At 41.6% G+C, this 18,424-nt stretch overlaps 1 protein-coding gene across 4 annotated transcripts in view; it reads left to right on the forward strand.

Annotated features, from left to right (window-relative positions):
* The window catches only part of VEPH1 (ventricular zone expressed PH domain containing 1), a 212,198-nt gene extending 195,526 nt beyond the window's left edge, over window positions 1–16,672 (forward strand). For all 4 annotated transcript variants that reach the window (XM_046659257.1, XM_046659260.1, XM_046659259.1 and 1 more), the window contains exons 13-14: window positions 10,118–10,254; window positions 14,283–16,672. In XM_046659257.1, the coding sequence (XP_046515213.1) occupies window positions 10,118–10,254; window positions 14,283–14,519 (374 nt within the window). In that variant the 3' untranslated portion in view covers window positions 14,520–16,672. The remainder of the gene's footprint in view (window positions 1–10,117; window positions 10,255–14,282) is intronic.
* The last annotated feature ends 1,752 nt before the right edge of the window (window positions 16,673–18,424 follow it).

Below are 18,424 nucleotides of genomic sequence, written 5' to 3' on the forward strand. Positions count from 1 at the left end.
CGTTCCCTTAACCTCAAATGATGGCAGTGGCCTCCTAACAGGGATAGCCAGGACCCTTCTGATCGGCTCCCACACTGCAGCCCGACTGATCTCTTCAAAGCACAAATCTGTTGGTACCACCCCCTGCATAACCCTACAGTAGCTTCCCACAGCTCTAAGCTAAAGAGCACGCTCCATAACACGTCCCTCAGTGCTCACGTGCATGGTCTCCAGCCTCGCCTTGTCCCACCTGCCATCTGCTCCTCTGCTCCCGCCAGAAGGACCTTCATTCAGCTTCCTGTACCCACAACGCTTCCTCTTGCCCCTGGACTTTCATATGCGCTGTTTTTCTGCCCAGGGTCTTTTCTCCTCTCTTCATCTAGTCAATGTGATCTACCCTGCCCATTACAACTCAAATTCACCACCCCAGGGGAGACCTTGTGACCCCTGACTGATGCTATGGTCCTCAGAGCACCTCAGCTGTCTCCCCAGAACACTTGTTACAGTTGCTGTCTGGTTTTTGGCGGGTGATTATTTGATTAATATCTATGCCCTCCAGTTAATAGTAAGTTCTACGAAGGGAGCTCTCCTCATCCCTCCATTTGCAACCCCTGGCACGCAATAGATGCTCAAGAAATATTTACCAAATAAGTGAATGTCCAAAGTTTGTATCTTCTTGGGAAACTTTAAGCAGTAAAATTTTTCTCAGTCAAGTGGTGATGAAAAACCAATTAATGAATTCAGAGTGATTTATTTTAAGAGAAAAAAGGTATTCATATGATGATATTTCCAGTGTACCCTTTGTACCAAATGTATTCTTTGTATAAATAGTTTTTTCTTAAATAAGTTATTTTCAAAAGTTATAAGAGATCATTTTATTTAACCACGTGAGGTATTGTGTGTGTTTACGTATACATATATATATGTATACATATATCTCAAACACACAGAGTGTGATGGTGTATATCTTATAGATAAAGCTTCCAGTGCAGACATTGTAAAACATATTTATTGCTAAAAGGTTTGAGGCCAAGTGCTGAACCACAGAAGATGGAACTCGAGTTAAATAATTCCACAAAAGTATTGTAGATAACACCTTAGAATATTCTAAAACACCACGAGTGCAGGCCAGGTGGATCAACGGCTAGCATGTGCTCAGCTTGTAGCCCAAACAAGTTGGCCCTTCTTATCACAGACCCGGAACAAGTTATGTCAGATCAGTTTTTCCCCATGCAAGGAAAGCTTACGATGCACAGGCAGAATGGGAAAGCAGTCCACATTTGAAACTGTCTTAAATCCTATGGCTAGATTTTGCCAGTAATACCTACTCAGGAGAGCTTATCAACGGGGTGACAACATGGGACCAACATGGGAACTGTGGAATCCTTCCTTTTTCAAAGTTCAAGTCTAAGACTGAACAATTATCTCCATTCTTTTTCACCATTCCTGATGTCATCCCATTAGTCTCTATCAGTCGTTACTGGGCAGGTCTGGGCCAGTCTTCCTTGATAACTTCCTACAAAAGCAGAAAGGTGACCTCACTTACTTCTCAGAACTACTGAACGGGTTACTTTCTTGGCAAGTGGCTTTAGAATTTTTATTTTACTGATGACACTGTTGATCCAAAATAACCAATAGCATTCTATAGATAAGAGAGATAAGGTGGCTTTTACTTGAGCCAGAGTGAGGATTGTAACCCAGGAAGGCCTTTTCCAGAAAGTAAGAAAGCATTCTGGAGAAGCATAGTGTTCAGTACAGTCGTATATCTTTTTAGAATAAAGAATCAGGGGCCAGCCCAGTGGCGCAGCAGTTAAGTGGGCACATTCTGCTTTGGCGGCCCAGGGTTCACCGGTTCGGATCCCGGGTGCAGACATGGCACTGCTTGGCAAGCCATGCTGTGGTAGGTGTCCCACATATAAAGTAGAGGAAGATGGGCATGGATGTTAGCTCAGGGCTGGTCTTCCTCAGCAAAAAGAGGAGGATTGGCTGCAGATGTTAGCTCAAGGCTGATCTTCCTCAAAAAAAAAAGAAAAAGAAAGAATAAAGAATCATATATTAAACATGCCCAGGATGCATGTTCAGCAAAGTTTCAAAAAGGTATTCAGTTGCAAATTAGGAGGTCAACGTGACCCCAATGATGTCAGGAAAGGGACTAAAGTGGGCGTTGCCAATAGGATATTACCATTAGGCATGGGGGGTAAGTCTGCATTTTTATCTTAGGAGAGTGCATTCTTTGCTTTAAGTTGAGCAGATGTACAATGTATGTTTGATAGGCCATAAGTTAGGCTTCTTTGGTTGAAGCCAAATCAGTTTTGAACCCAAATAGCTACCCCATACACCTCAATATGTGAAAATCTCTTGTCAATACAATAAACAAGCCAAATTCCATAAACATTCATTCTGTGCATTTTTTCTGTAACTCTGGTGACTGAAGCCAAAGACATGAATGTGGTCTTATACTGCCATCCTATTCTTTAATTTCATGGAAAGGTCATAAAGATTTTCTTCCCACTATTGGTTTGCAGGTTTACTATTCTGTATGTTATACGACCTATTACTGCATTCTACCCTGAGGCGACTGTCATTTTCTGGAAGCTCTTGAGCTACATTAGAATCACCTGGGCATCTTGTTAAAAATGCAGAGTCCCTTATCTCCCCCCAAAATTCTGATTTAGTTAAGTTTGGGGTGCGCCTTGGAATGTGCATTTTGACAAGCCAGCAGGTAATTCTGATGTTGGTGGCCCTCAGAACACAGTTTGGAGAACACAGTTCTAAAGGCTTGTGGAATAGTAGTTCTGAGGGTCTTTTAGATCAATATTTCAGCAATTGACAGAGAAGCCTAGAAAGCGTACCACGTTTTGATGGGTGTGAAATTATTGAGAAAGGAAGCCATTCAGTCACATACGGAATTGCCCTCAAAGGGCTGCTGTCAAATTGAGTTTGTCTGTCCTGTCTTAGATCCCACAGCCTCTTATAGGATGTTCCAAAGTCAGTGCTGCATTATGCTTCCTTGTTTATTCACTACGGAGAAGGAAATACGGCCCTCTGAGACATTGCTTGGATATTCACAAGAAACATGCCATTCGTTACCATCCTTAGGGATTTCCAAAAACCACAGATGCTCAGTCTACTAAATGTGGCTCCTATGACCCCCTCATTTAATGCTTCTCTCCCTCTTTAAGCATATCCTCTGTAAGCATAGCTGGCTTTACTGGCACACACACTAAAATCAGTAAACTCATGGAAGGGAGCTCAAGTAAATTTGACACTCTCAATACATACAAAGAAATTCCCCATAAACTGTACAGGGTTTGTAATTTCCAGAAGCAGTGATTTCAAGGGGAAAAAATGACATACTTTTTCTAAGTTTTTATTTAAAAACTAAGTATTTGGGGATTATATTTTTCTTCTTTCAGAATAGGCCTTCGTTTGAAGATATTTATCTTTAGCAATCGAGAAATAATATCTAAGAATTCAAATATCACAAGGTAAACTCATGACATTCTCAATTATGGTTTATTCATGTACAATGAACTTTCCAGACAAAATTAGCATAAGCCGAAAAGCACACAGTATGAGGAATTCTAGCCAGGTTGGAAGTCAGTGTACGATGTGAATGGTAATTATGTGGGGGTCACCATCTACTGTCGTTCCTTCCAGCCTGTCACAAGAACAAATGGGAAGTCTGGAAAAAAGGGAGCAACCACAGATAACGTGGAAAACGCTCCCAATGCAGCCCAGTCTATGATGGATTGGCTTGAAAACGGCAGTCTTGGTAAATAAATGGATCAGTTACTCAAAAAGAGAGGCGGTAATCTCCTTTTTGGAACTCTTTGAATTGCTTGTCACACCTTAAGCCTGGAGGCCTTGACCTTGGGAAGGATCCCCTGGCTCCCTCTGAATTCTCTCGCTCTTCCTCACACTTTCATTAGGTCTCATTTCATTCTTGGTTGGAGGGATGGGGCAGGGGGCCGAGTTTTGTCCTAGAGCCATTACGGTATGGCATTTCTAAAAACTGCTTGTTTATCGTCACAATAAAAGGCTGATGATGGTCATTTTATGTTGATGATGATGATGATGACGATAGAAGCTACTATTTATTGATCACTTACAACGTACCAGGCATGTGGCTAAGCAAGGCCACTGTTAACCTTGATGGCACTTTTGTGTGCCTTTATTGATGGTGGATGCAGTCCACTTGGGGGTGTATGGCTTAAACAGCCCATCAGGCTGCATTTCAGGCCCTACTTACCACCTGGGCTGAGTGCTCTTGTGCTGTGAACAATCTGCACAGCCATTCGTGGTGGCCCTGTTGTTAAGCATAACAACCTTAGATAAGAGGAACCTGGAGCTCAGTGAGCTTAAATCACTTGCACAAGACCAGTCAGCTGTTACGTAGCAGATTCTGGAATTAAGCTGAGGTCTGGCTCCATAGTCACTGCCCTGACCTCATAAACCATAGGCCTATACCAGAGAAAATTTTGGGTACAGTCCTATATGATCTATTATAGGAAGGAGTAAACATGGCATTCAACACACTATGTTTAAATAAATTCTAATTGGTTAAAGACATATTTAGAATTACAACAAATCTTAAAACAAGATGGAGACTGTGAATTATTGAACTCCTGTGCTCTTGAGATAAAAGGGGTTGTATGACTACAGAAATTATTACTTCTCATTACGTTACATTACAAAGCATTAGAGTTTGCTTTGCATGATGATGTCCTAGGATCTTTAGGATTGGTCTCTCCTTCAATCTCACACCTCATCTCTTGTTCTCAAAGTGCCATCAGGTTCCCATCACATAGAATGAGCTACAGTTCCTGGAATGCATTTCATGCCCCCTCTCTCGGCCTTGGCCCTTTGCATGTGATTTTTTTTTTTTTTTTCAGAATACCCTTCTTCCCTTCATCTTCATGCTACTTGTCCCTCAGAATTCAGCTCAGACAGCATCTACTCCAGGACGCTTTCCTGCCTCCTATGCCCCAGTTTAGAATAGTGGCCCTCCAGTGTGTTCCAGTCTCCCTTTCCTCTGGCTTTCAGTTACACATGGGCCGCTGGGGACACCAGTGCGAGATCAGGGGGAGAGAGGAGAAGGAGGTCGGGTTATTTATTCCCAGCTCCCCCCCTGCTTGGTCACTGCAGGTTGACAGGCCTCTGTCCACAGTCACGGCTCCTGTCCCTTAGCGCTCTCCACACAGGTCTCCCTCTGGGTCCTAACTGTTCCCCCCCTTTCCTCTTCAGGCACAGGAGCGTGAGGCCTCTCCATGGTTCCCGGCCCTAGACAAGTATGGTGCTTTTCCTACATCTTGCCCACATCTGTGTAAACAGTCCGTTGATGAACTCCCTTCAGTTGCCCAGCGTGAGATGCCCTCTGTTTCCTGCCAGGACCCTGTGGGATACATAGCTGATCCCATCTGGGGTCCCTGAGGCTTCATGCCCGGGCTGGCTGGACCTTCACAGGCTCCAGGCCCCTCCTTAGTCCTTAAGAAAAGGAAGCTCCTTCCTAATGGGGCTTCAGAAGAACTTTCAGGGGCCGGCCCAGTGGCACAGCGGTTAAGTGCGCACGTTCTGCTTCAGAACTGGTTCGGATCCCAGGTGAGGGCAGGGCACCCCTTGACAAGCCATACTATGGCAGGCATCCCACATATAAATTGGAGGAAGATGGGCATGGCTGTTAGCTCAGGGCCAGTCTTCCTCAGCAAAAAAGAGGAGGATTGGCAGCAGATGTGAGCTCAGGGTTAAGCTTCATTAAAAAAAAATAACATGCAAAAAAAATTTTAAGAAAAGAAGAACTTTCGAATAAAGTCAAATATGACCTCCCCACGACTATTTGATACCCCCATCTCCTTCCTGGATCTTACACTTAGAAAATCTCGAATCACCTTCAGACCCTCAGCCCATGACTCTTTCCCAAAGCAACTGCTTTATGAACTTGGTCTGATTCATTGATTCATTGATTCTTCCGTCTTTAGTTTCTTTTCTCGTGCTTTCCCTCGCACACCCCTCCCGTTGCCTCAGTCCTTTTCTGACTCTTCCTAGAATATCCATTGTCCCTTCTTCAGCAGGGGCCCAGCTCTCATGTCACCTCCTCCCAGCCAGAAGTAGAGTTTCCCTCTGAGAGTGCTGTAATGCTTGGCTCTTCCTTCTCCAGTGTGAGTCACCAGACTCTTGGCCGAGCTGCAGAATTTGGAAAATGCTTTACCTCTCCTACAGATGAGAAACTCAAGTTCCCTCTGAGAGGGCCTTTGTGACCCCTCAGCTCTAAACAGTGCCTTACAGGTTATCTGTGCTCAAAAGTCTGTGTGGGCCGGCCGGCTGGCTGATGGATGAACAGAGGAATATTCTTAATTGCTTTCTCTTCCTGCTGTGGGCTTCTCAGCTTTCAGGCTGCTGCCTGGTACTGCTTCCCTCTTAGGCACCAACTTCACGTTGAGACATGTTGAATTAGCACCTTCAAAATTCATTTTTATCAAAGTAAATGTCTTCAACTCTTGGTTCACGAAATACAATTAACATGTAAACATTTGTATTAGCATTCCAAAAGACTTTTAAGTTGATAAATATGGTAACAGTTTGGGTTCCAATGGCACCAGAGAATTTAGTTCAGTATTCCATAGTTTTTTCAGCCAACTGATAATTAAAGAAAAGAGCAGCTCCAGGTTGGTGGAGAATGTCTTAGCCAAATTGTGGTGCTTTGAATGAAATAATGTGTTAATTAGCAAGTGAGAAAATATTTAAATATCTTGTATGTGTTACGTGCGAACAAGGTAGTTTTCGATACATGATCATTCCCTCATAGTCTCGTTCCACGTGTTATTTTTCAAATGGAATATGATCATCCTCAGAAAGAATTAGTTCCCGGTTTCGACCATGAAGAGACTGTGATATCATATCACAAGGACTTCCTATGGACTTGCTTACAAGGACTTGTTAGGGGCAGCACATGGCCAGCCATGCATGTGCTAGACATAATTGAAAAAAAATTATTTTTAAGACATGGGATAGCAGCTGGAAAAAATTCTGTCTTTCTTTTTTTGCCTTTTGAAACTATTTTTAAATTAATCCTACAGCTACAAATAGCCTGGCTTTTATGGAATTATCTGAAGCTGACTCTGATGCCTAAATCTGGGCCCTAACACTCAGCGACCGCTGTAGAGTCCTGCTAACATTGCCTTCCTGAGACCCTTTCCACAGGCTTTCCCTGGGGTTCAGTTTTCCTTGGACCACACTGAAAGGCTTTGCTGAGCAGCATTTCTCTATAGGCCTCATCCTTTTGTTCTCAAGTAAGCCCATCATTTTGTCTTGAGTCTCCACGGTCATTACGGGCATGTGGTATGTGGGGGTGATATCCCACCCACTCCAGTTCTCAGCAATTCCTTCAACTATTTTGCCAAGTGCTCCTTGCAAACTTTGTCACATACTCTCCAAGGGAAACATTCGGATCTTCGTTGAACAGAAAGACTTGTAGCTGATCCCCTATGTCAAATCCAGAAGGAGCCATGTGCTTAAACATTAATATTTAAATCAATGTGCAGATCAATCATAATTGGAAGTCAGCTCAGATATCAGGACTATTTCAAATGCTTCTTTGAGTAAATATGGAAGACTGAGACCAGAAGAATGTGCTGTTACTACATGACATTGCATTAAATCATCTTCCCATTGAAACCACGGCACGAAAGCAAAGCGATTACAAACTGTGAAGTCAAATTCTCAGTAACAATGATGCCAGGGGAAGTAGTGCTCTCTGCTTACCCAGTGTCCTCACATAAATTTCCTTACAGATTTCAATTTTTGATCTCTCGACATCCTTGTTAAGCACGTGGGAGCAATTATTATTTCCTCTTTGCTGATGGGAAAACTGTCGTTGAGAGGACTCGAATTCCTATTCAAAATCCTTGAACTGAATTCTCATTCAAAATCCTTGATCACTACAACTAGATTAGCAAATTTTTCTAATTGGAAAGCATGGGAAATGGGTGTATTAAGAAAAAAGATAAAATTGGGGGGGGAAGACTGGCCCTGAGCTAACACCTGCACCCATCTTCCTCTACTTTATATGTGGGACGCCTGCCACAGCATGGCTTGATGAGCGGTGTGCAGGTCCGGCCTGGGATCAGAGCTGGTGGCCACCAAAGCCCAGTGCGAACTTAACCACTGCGCCACCAGGTGGCCTGGGAAAAATTTTAATCTCATTTTTGGCTTGGATGTTCCATTGTTGTTTGTTAGTTTCCTTTTCTCTTGGCTCTCCTCTTGGACTTTCCCTTCCTCCTTCCAGCCAGGCTGCTGCGCCCTCCATGACTCCACTGCACTCTGGTGGTAAACAGTTGCTGACCGTGGCCCAGGCCTGTGCTGTGAGGCGGTTCCTGCTCCCTCAGGACACGGAGCCCGTGGGAAGACAAGGTGTCCTACGTGCTTTACCTGAGGCGACTGCAGAGCGTGGAGGCTGCACAGAGGAAGCAAGCATGAGCATGACTAGCTTTAAGATGCCCTAAATCAGACGATTCCTAGCAAAGCGAAGCAGAACACTGAAATAATTTTCTTGATATCGTTTGTTGATACTTCTAGTTTTCCTGCTCTCTCCACCCTCTGCTATGCACAGTACCGTGGAGCTTCTCAGAAGATGGGAGATGCTTCTCATCCCTGAAGCCTCAAATCAAATGTCGCCTCATATGTCCAACCTCTTTCCTGACGACTTAGCTGCATGTGCACCACCCCCGAGGCACCCCTTCCCTCTTCACCATGGCCCTATCACGCTCTAACAATGTATTTGCTATATATTTCCCATTATTGGCCTTACGTTGGGAGTGCCAATGGACATCCAATTGAATAGTCATGAGACAAGAAAAAAAAGCCAAACTAGCCTTAATAGAACTTTGTTTATGAAAACTATACATTTCATTATTCTTCCCCTGAAAATGCTTTCGAGGTGGACAAATCCTCCTGCCTAAGGTAGTTATCTGACCTACATTAGAAAAGAGAAATTGTGGGGCAGGAAGGAGATGTTGTCTCATATGGTCAAAGAGGCACTGTCTAAACTTCCAAGTGATGGCACAAATTTCCTTCCTTTCAAGGTGCTATGAGAGTTGAACACAAATGTCCACAAGTAAATATTGTCATACTCCACAGAAATCAGATGCTTTCATATGAATTTGAAGAGTGAATCTTAGATAGTTGGTAAAAGAAATGAAATCCTTCAGTTTGACATCTAAACTTCTCACATATAATGGGTCTTCTAATTCTATGATTACATGTACTCATACACACTTTACTGCAATGTCAAATTAATCCACTCATTCAACAAATATTTATAGATGCCCTACTATTTACCAGGCACTGTGTTAGACACTGGTGATACAACTGTGAACAAAGCAGAGACCTTGTCCTCATGGAGCTTCCATTGAATAGGAAAAAGACGTTAATTGGACAAACACCAATAACTATCTACAAATGATGGTACCTGATATAAAAGGAGCATGCCAGATGCTCTGAGAACATGTAGCAGGGAAGCCAGTCTGGCCTGAGTTTGGGGAAGGTCTCCAAAAGGAAGCAACGTTTGAGTTGAAACATGAAATGATTCGTGGTTGACTAGGTGAAGGTGGGAATATGGGGTCTGGGGAGAGAGGGTGCACTCCGGAGAGTGGAAACACAGTGTTCAGAAGACTTGGGTAAATCTGCCTGTGCAGCTGTTCTGCCTTCAGGAAAGCATGTCTTTTAGAGCATTGCATCGACTTTGCTGCCAAATTTCTAAATATACTTCGTTTATGATTATTTATAAAGCTATATTTCTAAGCAGCTCATGTGAACAGGATATCACGAAACAGAGGAGGTAAGAGGATGGAAAGCTGGCTATCTGGGTGAACCTTAAACGCTGCTAACCAGATGCTCTTCTTATGAACTGTATTCCTTTTGAAAATCTCAATGAGGGTTTTCAACACCTTCCCATCATCATATCTAAACTGTGCATTCTTTCAGGGATAAAGGCAGAAAGGTTAACCAAATTCATAATTTATTATCCCACTTTCCAGATATATTTACTGGGTTCTGGTTCACTATACATTTCTGACTTTTGATCACTTGCCAAATAAATAATGGAAAATAAATGGCTCAATCATTCTATTACCTTCAACAGTTGTAAATCAAGACGGCCAGCCTCTCATAGAAGGAAAACTTAAAGAGAAGCAAGTCAGATGGAAGTTCATCAAAAGGTGGAAAACTCGTTATTTTACGCTGGCTGGAAATCAACTTCTGTTTCAAAAAGGAAAGTCTGTAAGTTCCTCCATTGTCTTTCACACTTGCATTTTTGAGGTTTTGGTCTCCATCAAAACCTGTGGGCATTCTGTCTTGAGTTAAAATGCCTATAATTTTTTTCCTACTCCATTTTACGATTTTACAGTGTCATTTAATTCCCTCTGTCCCTTTGACTGTCTATTCTGTTCAATCCTTTGTTAGACGGTTCACCGGCCCTCTTTAGTTTATTATGAGAGCCCTCTTTTGTTGACTGAAGTTTTCGAAGATGAACTGCAGAAGGACTATCCCGTGATCTTGACTTGAACTGTGTGCCTGTGGTTCCTTGTGGAACCCCTACATTTATGATGGGGTTCCACAATATCTGTGATATTCACTTTGATTTCTTTTATAACCGTAGGTTAAATTTGGAGGTGGGACCCCAAGGAAGGGGGACAGCAGGCAGGGAGGAAGAAAGAAAGGCTGACTTATTTCAAGTATCTTTTGTAGTCAACTAAGTTGAATTCTGATTAGGGAAAAATATGAGTACCTTTCATTCATGTAATACTCAGTTAATAAATAGAATAGGATTCTAAAAGAGTTAAATATTTATTTAATATAATTTCCCATGTGAACTAGGATACTCAGTAAATATCTGTATTCTCAATTTTCAGTGGGAAACCTCTGAAATAGCATTCTATTCCAATCAACAATGAAGAATTCTCTCCTTCTTTTCAAATCAGTTTACTTTGTCATTAAACTCTACTCACTCAGAATCAGGGGGAATGAAAGCTTGAGCTACTTCTTGGCTATTTTGAAATATAATAATAATACTTTATCAGTGCTTACTTATCACATGCCACGTAGGATAGGCTCAAACCATCCTCAAAACAATCCTTTAAGGTCAACACTATTGTTATTGCCCTTTTACAGATGGGAACAATGAGACTCAAAAAGACTTATCGGCTTGACCAAGGATAGAATCGGTAAGGTGAGGAAGGGTGAAACCGGAGTCAGGCTCAGGCAATGTGACACCAAAGCATGTTCTTAAATGAGTGCACTGTCCTGGGTCCCATGTCCATGTAAACTACAGAGCCAGTGGCAAACTGGACAGTGTCTGAATTAGTTCATGAAAGGCGTTAAGTTACATAAAAATTATGATTCACTTGAAGCATATGTATTATGTCTTTAGAGTGCTCATTATAAAATTTATTAGAATTGGCTACTCAACAGGAATCAAGTATGGTGTATCTAAATTATGACAAATTTTTCTCTGTGCTCTTTTAATTAATACGACTTCATGTTGAGGCCGGCCTGGTGGCGCAGCAGTTAAGTTCGCACGTTCCACTTCGGTGGCCCAGGGTTCGCCAGTTCGGATCCCCGATGCGGACATGGCACCGCTGGCAAGCCATGCTGTAGTAGGCGTCCCATATAGAAAGTAGAGGAAGATGGGCACGATGTTAGCTCAGGGCCAGTCTTCTTCAGCAAAAAGAGGAGAATTGGCGGCAGACGTTAGCTCAGGGCTAATCTTCCTCAAAAAAAAAGACTTCATGTTAACTTTCTGAATGAAAAGGAACATTTTGGTGGCACTTTGAATTCATGTTATCTGTATATCATGCTATCATGTTATAAAATATACAGAGGGACTTTCTTGTGCCTGAAGATTTTTTTGAAAGGACAGTATAATGGTGTATTCAATTTAGACAGTTATTGGAAGTTTAAAGAAAGATCTTTTTAGCATAGGTTCACATTGAAGCATTGTTAAAGAATTTTAAATGACCATCTAAATTTCCTGTTTTTATTAAAGAAACCAGGAATAAAAGTTAAGATGTAGTGATTTCTCAGATCCCTTGAGACAGAGCAGAGTTAGTGCATAAGAATGGTCTTCCTGAATTCAAATAATAACCTTCATACTTCTTGATTCAGAGCTTTTTATTTTATTTTATTTTTGCTGAGGAAGATTCGCCCTGAGCTAACATCTGTTGCCCATCTTCCTCTATTTCGTATGTGGGCTGCTGCCATAGCATGGCCACTGATGAGTGGTATAGATCCACACCCGGGAACCAAACCCAGGAGACTGAAGTGGAGCATGCCAAACTTACCCACTAGGCCACCGGGGCTGGGCCCAGAGCTTTTTAATAAAGTTTAGGGAATAAGCTATTTTATAATTGGCTAACTTGTTTGACATCCTTATAGGGAAATTATGGCTTGACATTCCAAAAATCTGACAGAACACGTGGCTCAAATATTGGGAAATAATATAATGTAGTATGAGGACCACAGCAAAATCCCTCATCCCCAGGCACACAGTACCCTAGCAGTGGTCAGCAACCCGGCCAAAGTTTCAGCCACATGGTAAAGGGTCTTTCTTGTAAATGAGGAAAATGTGCATTTTAAATAAGAACTGTAAGACTGCAGTGGTATCTTTTACTTTTCCATTCTTGAGGTCTTGGTCTCTACCAACCAGCTGGGCGCCGGTGTCCTTCGACTCCTGTCCATTCCTCTCTTGGTTAATTCCCTGGCCCTCTTTAGATATTGATGAGAACTTTTTTTTTGGATCAGTTCCCCATGTATCAACTTCTGTACCATAGACTAATTCAAAGAAATATAATTTTAATACTGTCAGATACTTACTATAAACCAAATTAAGCTAACAATTTTAAAAAGTTAATTATCTAGTGCAGTTATCTTCAAACTTTGTCCTGTATATTCCCTAAAAGAATTTTGAAAAATCTGTCTAATACCTTGTAGCATTTTAAGTTGCATCAGCATTTTTACCACAAGTTTAAACAGTTGTATAGACTGTAATTTCTGTTGAATTGTAAATGTTGTCGTTTTAGAGCAAAAAAATCACATCTTTCCTTTAAATGTAACCATTGGAACACCATGGCAATTTGACACCTAACACCATCCATTTTAAAAAATAGATAAATTAGTTCTTCTTCAGTAGAAATGTTTACATTGCTTTATTTTTCTTTGAAATCATATTTTTATTCTCCCTGTCCCACAGCATTTTATCATCACCTCACCATTTTTCACTGCAATAAAACTATGTATATAACTTGAAATTTAATTATTTTAATTTCTCGTGACCATCAATCTCTAAGTGTCGAGATCTTTTTAAAAAATTATATCATTTAGGAAAATCCATAAGTATTATGCCAAATGTAATAAAGTTATTGAACAGTAAGAAATGAAATGCTAAGAAGTCATCTCTGAATGAAATAGATGGGGAGTGATTAAGTTGCCTTGGTTGAAGGACACTTCCTTGACATCAATATTTTGAATTGCGTTTTTTGTTTGATGCTCCTGAGATTTTTCCAAGTTAGACAATACACCAGAGAAAGTTTGGGATGAGTGAGATGGGTGTCTTTCCATTGCAAAGTGAGAGAAGGGCAGTTGAAAAGGGATGGTGTGAAAGGAGAACTGGCACGATTCTCGACCACAGGCACATTCTCCAGTAGACAAAATGTGTTCAGGGATGTTAAAGACCTGAGATTGCTTTAAAGAAGTATCAGATCTGTTAAAACTATTCCTGCTAGCCCACAGTCATGGCCCTGGTGCTGTAGAGACCCTTAAGTCTCTGCTTTGATGCAAACAAAATGTAACGTCATTAAACATTCGTTCACTTAGTGTTTGTAGACAAACCACGCCTGCAAAGCTCCAGAGAGTCTCAGAAACAGTTCCATCTACTTAACACCGGAACCCTGTTTATTCCATTAATACCCTTTCTCAGAGGTAGTACAAAGGAAAATTCAATTGCATGCTCCCCAAATTATCTTAAATTCTGAGTTAACAGCACCCCAAATTGTACAGTTGCACGATCCCACTGTCTAATAATTTTCTGTAAACTGGCTATCTTGTGCCAAGTTATGATACGATAACAAAGGACCAGTTGCTCACTCCTTCAGTTGTTCTAATGACTCTGAGGCCTTAGCACCCAAAATAACAAAGATCTTAAGCCATATGAAGTGAAAGGATTCTGGTCCTCTTGGAAAATTCTCTGGGGACCAGAGATCTTTCCATAGTCTGGGAGCCAGCTTATGTTCTCTCCTTCCCATGCATTTCAGAAGGACGACCCTGATGACTCCCCAATAGAACTCAGCAAAGTACAGAGTGTGAAAGTGGTGGCCAGGAAACGCAGGGACCGCTCTCTCCCGCGGGCTTTCGAAATCTTCACAGACAATAAAACCTATGTTTTCAAGGCCAAGGATGAGAAGAATGCAGAAGAGTGGCTCCAGTGCATCAATGTGGCAGTCGCCCAAGCAAAAGAGAGGGAAAGTAGGGAAGTAACCACATATCTGTAGGGATTTGCAAGCCGACCTCACACCGACTATACAATGGGCATTGCACTATCATTGCCAATGTCAAGAAAAAGAGACAAATTCACTGCCATGCTGTTTTCTTACTAAATACCCCGGAACAGTTTTCCCTAAGAAGCAGGACCTAAATGTGGCAGGATTCTCCATACATTCCATATCCTACTGGCATTTGCATTAACTCCAGAAGGTCTGTGTGATGTGCTCAAGATGAGGAGCTCCAGATGGTATGCAGCCAGAAAGCGGAGATTCAGGGCCCTAGAAACTTCTATAGATATGTCATTGCACATTGTAAGAAAACCACTTTAAAAGATCCTGGAACCACCTGTCCTGAGGGAGAATAGGCACTTCTGATGAAGAACAGTCTGTCAAAAATACTGAAAGGAGAAACACCTACTAGGAAAAGTCTAATCAGTGGACACTGAGGAGAACCATACAGCTTACTTATAGACATATACTAATTACTTTTATCCTCTCCTAATAGGAATGAGACAAACCCGTGATAAAATGGCTCTTCAGGTTCAGCCAGTTATGTAACTAAATGTCTGTCTTTCAGAACTACTTCTCTGATTATTCCTTTTAGGTTCAGATACCATAATATGATCTAAAGTTTCGATACTTGGATATATCTCCTGCCCAAGGCAGTAAGTGTAAGATGGAATAAGCATAGAAAAACATTTTCTCCATCTTCAAAATACGTGCCATTTCCCTTAAACTTTGAGATTTTAAAATTCTATACTTTTCTTCTTCGTATTCAATTTTTAATACATCTGAATTACAAACATTGATTGGTTTTTGCCATTACTCAATTTTTTTAAATTAAGCTATGGTAGGCAGAATTCTAGGATGACTCTCGATGACCCACAGCCTGGTATAACCTATAACCTCCTCCCCTTGAGTATAGTGGCGCCTGTAACTTGCTTCTAACTAATAGAATATGGCAAAAGGGATGGGATAACCTCTCTCATGATTATGGTACATTATATGGCAAAGGCAGAGAAATTTTGCAGATATAATTAAGGCCCTTAATCAGCTCGACTTTGAGTTAATCAAAAGCAAACGATCCTGGGTGGGTCTGACCTCATCAGACGAGCCTGTTAAGAGAGTGAACAAGTCAGAAACTCTCTCCCACTGGCCTTGAATGAGCAAGCTGCCATGAGTGCTACAGCGTCAAGAAAATGAACTTTGCCGACACCCAGGGAGTTTGGAAGAGGATCCCGAGCCTCAGAGGAGAGCCCCGCCCCAGCTGAGACCTGGATTGCAGCTTTGCAAAAGCCTGAGCAGAGGACTGGCTAAGCCAGGCCTGGACTCTTGACGCACGGAGACTCTGAGATAATAAATATGTGCTGCTTAAGCTGCTAAGTGTGTGGTCATGTGTTACACAGAAATAGATAGCTAATACAAAAGCTAACTTGGAATACACAGAAAGAGTAATTTTTTCTTGAAATTTATTAACTATGTAGTTATACATAGTTAATTTAGTAATAGTTAATAGTAAATAGTAATATTAATAGTAAATTTATTAACTACATAGTTACAGTATAGAAAACTGGAGAAAGATTCTAAGTAGTGAGCATCCTGAATCCCCCCCCCAGCTCTACCGCTAACTCAGTAGCAGAGGAAACAGGACAGAGGCCAAGTCTGGGGAGGAAACAATTCACTTTTAACTTGTAAGGTTTGAGGGTATTGTGCGATAGAGAAGTTATTATAAGTTGAAAATAGAGTTCTGGAGGTCAAAACTGGGGTTCATTGGATTTGCAGATGGTCATGAAGATGTGGAATTAAATGAAATTGCTCAGGGAGAATAAGACAAAAGAACCACAAAGGGCTTCCTTGGGACATCCAGCATTTAAGCAAAGGCAGGCTGGAGAAGCTGATTAGTGTTCAGACACCTTACAGACCCAGGGAAACAATGTCACAAAAGCCAAATAAATAACATTTTCAGGAAAAAGGAGGAGAGCAACAATGTGAAATCCTGAAAAGTAATCACGTAAGTTACAGAATGACTTTTGCAATTAAGAAGCAATTGGTGGGGCCAGCCTGGTGGCACAGTGGTTAAGTTCGCGTGTTCCACTTCAGTGGCCCAGAGTTTGTGGGATCGGATCCCAGGTGCAGACATACCCACTGTTCATCAAGCCATGCTATGGCAGCATCCTACATACAAAATAGTGGAAGATTGGCACAGATTTTAGCTTATGGATAATCTTCCCCAAGCCAAAAGAGGAAGATTGGCAACAAGACGTTAGCTCAGGGCCAATCTTCCTCACCAAAAAAAAAGAAGAAGCAGCAGCAATTGGTGTCATTGGTAAGAACAGTTTCATTGGAGTGATGGGGTAAAAGTCAAATTTCAGTAGGTAGAAGAATCAACAGGAGGTTAGGAGTCTAAAGTGATAATTGGACTACCCTTTCAACAAAATGGGGCTAAGATGGAGAAAGTGTTTTGTTTTTCGTATTAAAGATGAATTAGACTTAAAGGAAAGAAGTTTAAAATATAGAAAAAAAGAGGAAAAGTAACTTTGCTTGAGCAAAGTTTCCAAAAGTGATAGAAAAGGAATAAAACTCTTTCATTCCACAGCAACTTATGGAGCAGCTACTAAGCTACCATGCTTGGCCTGGAGATACTAACATACAAAGACCTAGCTCCTCCCATCAAGGAGTTTACAGCATGGTGGGAAGGACAGACATACACAACAAAAATTACAGGGCAATGTGGCAAGTGCCTTGATGGAGGTATGCACAGGGGCCTGTGGCAACACACGAGAAGACACCACTGTCGCTGACTTTGACTCAAGTAGGCTCCCTCACTGTTTCCCAGAGGTGTCAGAGAACGAGCTCATCTTAAGAACCAGTAAGAGTGTCGTGGGCAGACAAGGAGCAAATGGTCAGTAGAGCGAACCACCTTGCAAAGGCAAAGGAGGGAGCTGGAACATGGTCCACTTGCAAAACAGCAAGTCCTTACCTGGGATTGGAACATAAGGGGCCTGCTGGGGAATGGTGCCAATGATGCTGGAAAGGCCTGGGGGCCATAGCATGAAGGACTTGCTTCCATGGTAAGGATCTTGAACTTTTTCCTTAAGATGGTGATGCACCATTAAAAAAGGTTTTAAGAAGATTTGCATTTAGAGATATAACTGATAGAGAATGGATTGTAGGAATATCAAAAATCATAGCAGGGAGATGATTTGGGAGGTTCTTGGAAGGTGGTGAGGACGTGGACTGATGCAGTGTCAGAGGAGATAGAGGGCAAGGGAAATGCGGGAAAAATACTGAACTAGTCAAATGGACAGGACACTAGTGGATCGGATGGACTAGGGGACAGGAATGGGAAAGAAAGAGTCTCTGAAGACTCCTAGGTGCTTTCCTGGGACACTTGATGCACGATGGTGGCATTTACTGAGATAGAAAATTCTGAAGCAACAGTTTGAGAGGTGAGGCACACAGTAAATTTAAGTTTGACATCTACTTTCAGAGTATACATAAGCGATTCAGCTTGGACTAGAAGGACATCTCCTCCTATGAAGTTGGGCAGGCAAAGGGTGACAATAGGCATAGTCATAAATGATTCTCTAATATTATTTTAAAATCTATCAGCTCATTCTTAAGAGTCAGTGAGTAACCCTAGATGGTTTAATCAATTAGGAAAAACTGGTAACGGACAGATAGAAATGGAGTAGGAAATGACTTTGAATTTATTATTAATAATTTAAATGCCAACCATGTGCTCAAACCTTTCACAGCAGAGACATTACAGTAAAGTGCTGCTTATGGACTGATTCTGTTTTCACTGAATGCTTGTCCTAAGAAAGAAGAGAATAGCCCTACCAGCTCAATTTGGAGGAAAAGAATTATTTTTGCTAGTTGTTACAAAGTCCTTGTGATTTAATTAACCTGAT

The sequence above is a fragment of the Equus quagga genome, chromosome 4 (genome assembly GCF_021613505.1).
Source record: "Equus quagga isolate Etosha38 chromosome 4, UCLA_HA_Equagga_1.0, whole genome shotgun sequence".
Taxonomy (NCBI): Eukaryota; Metazoa; Chordata; class Mammalia; order Perissodactyla; family Equidae; genus Equus; species Equus quagga.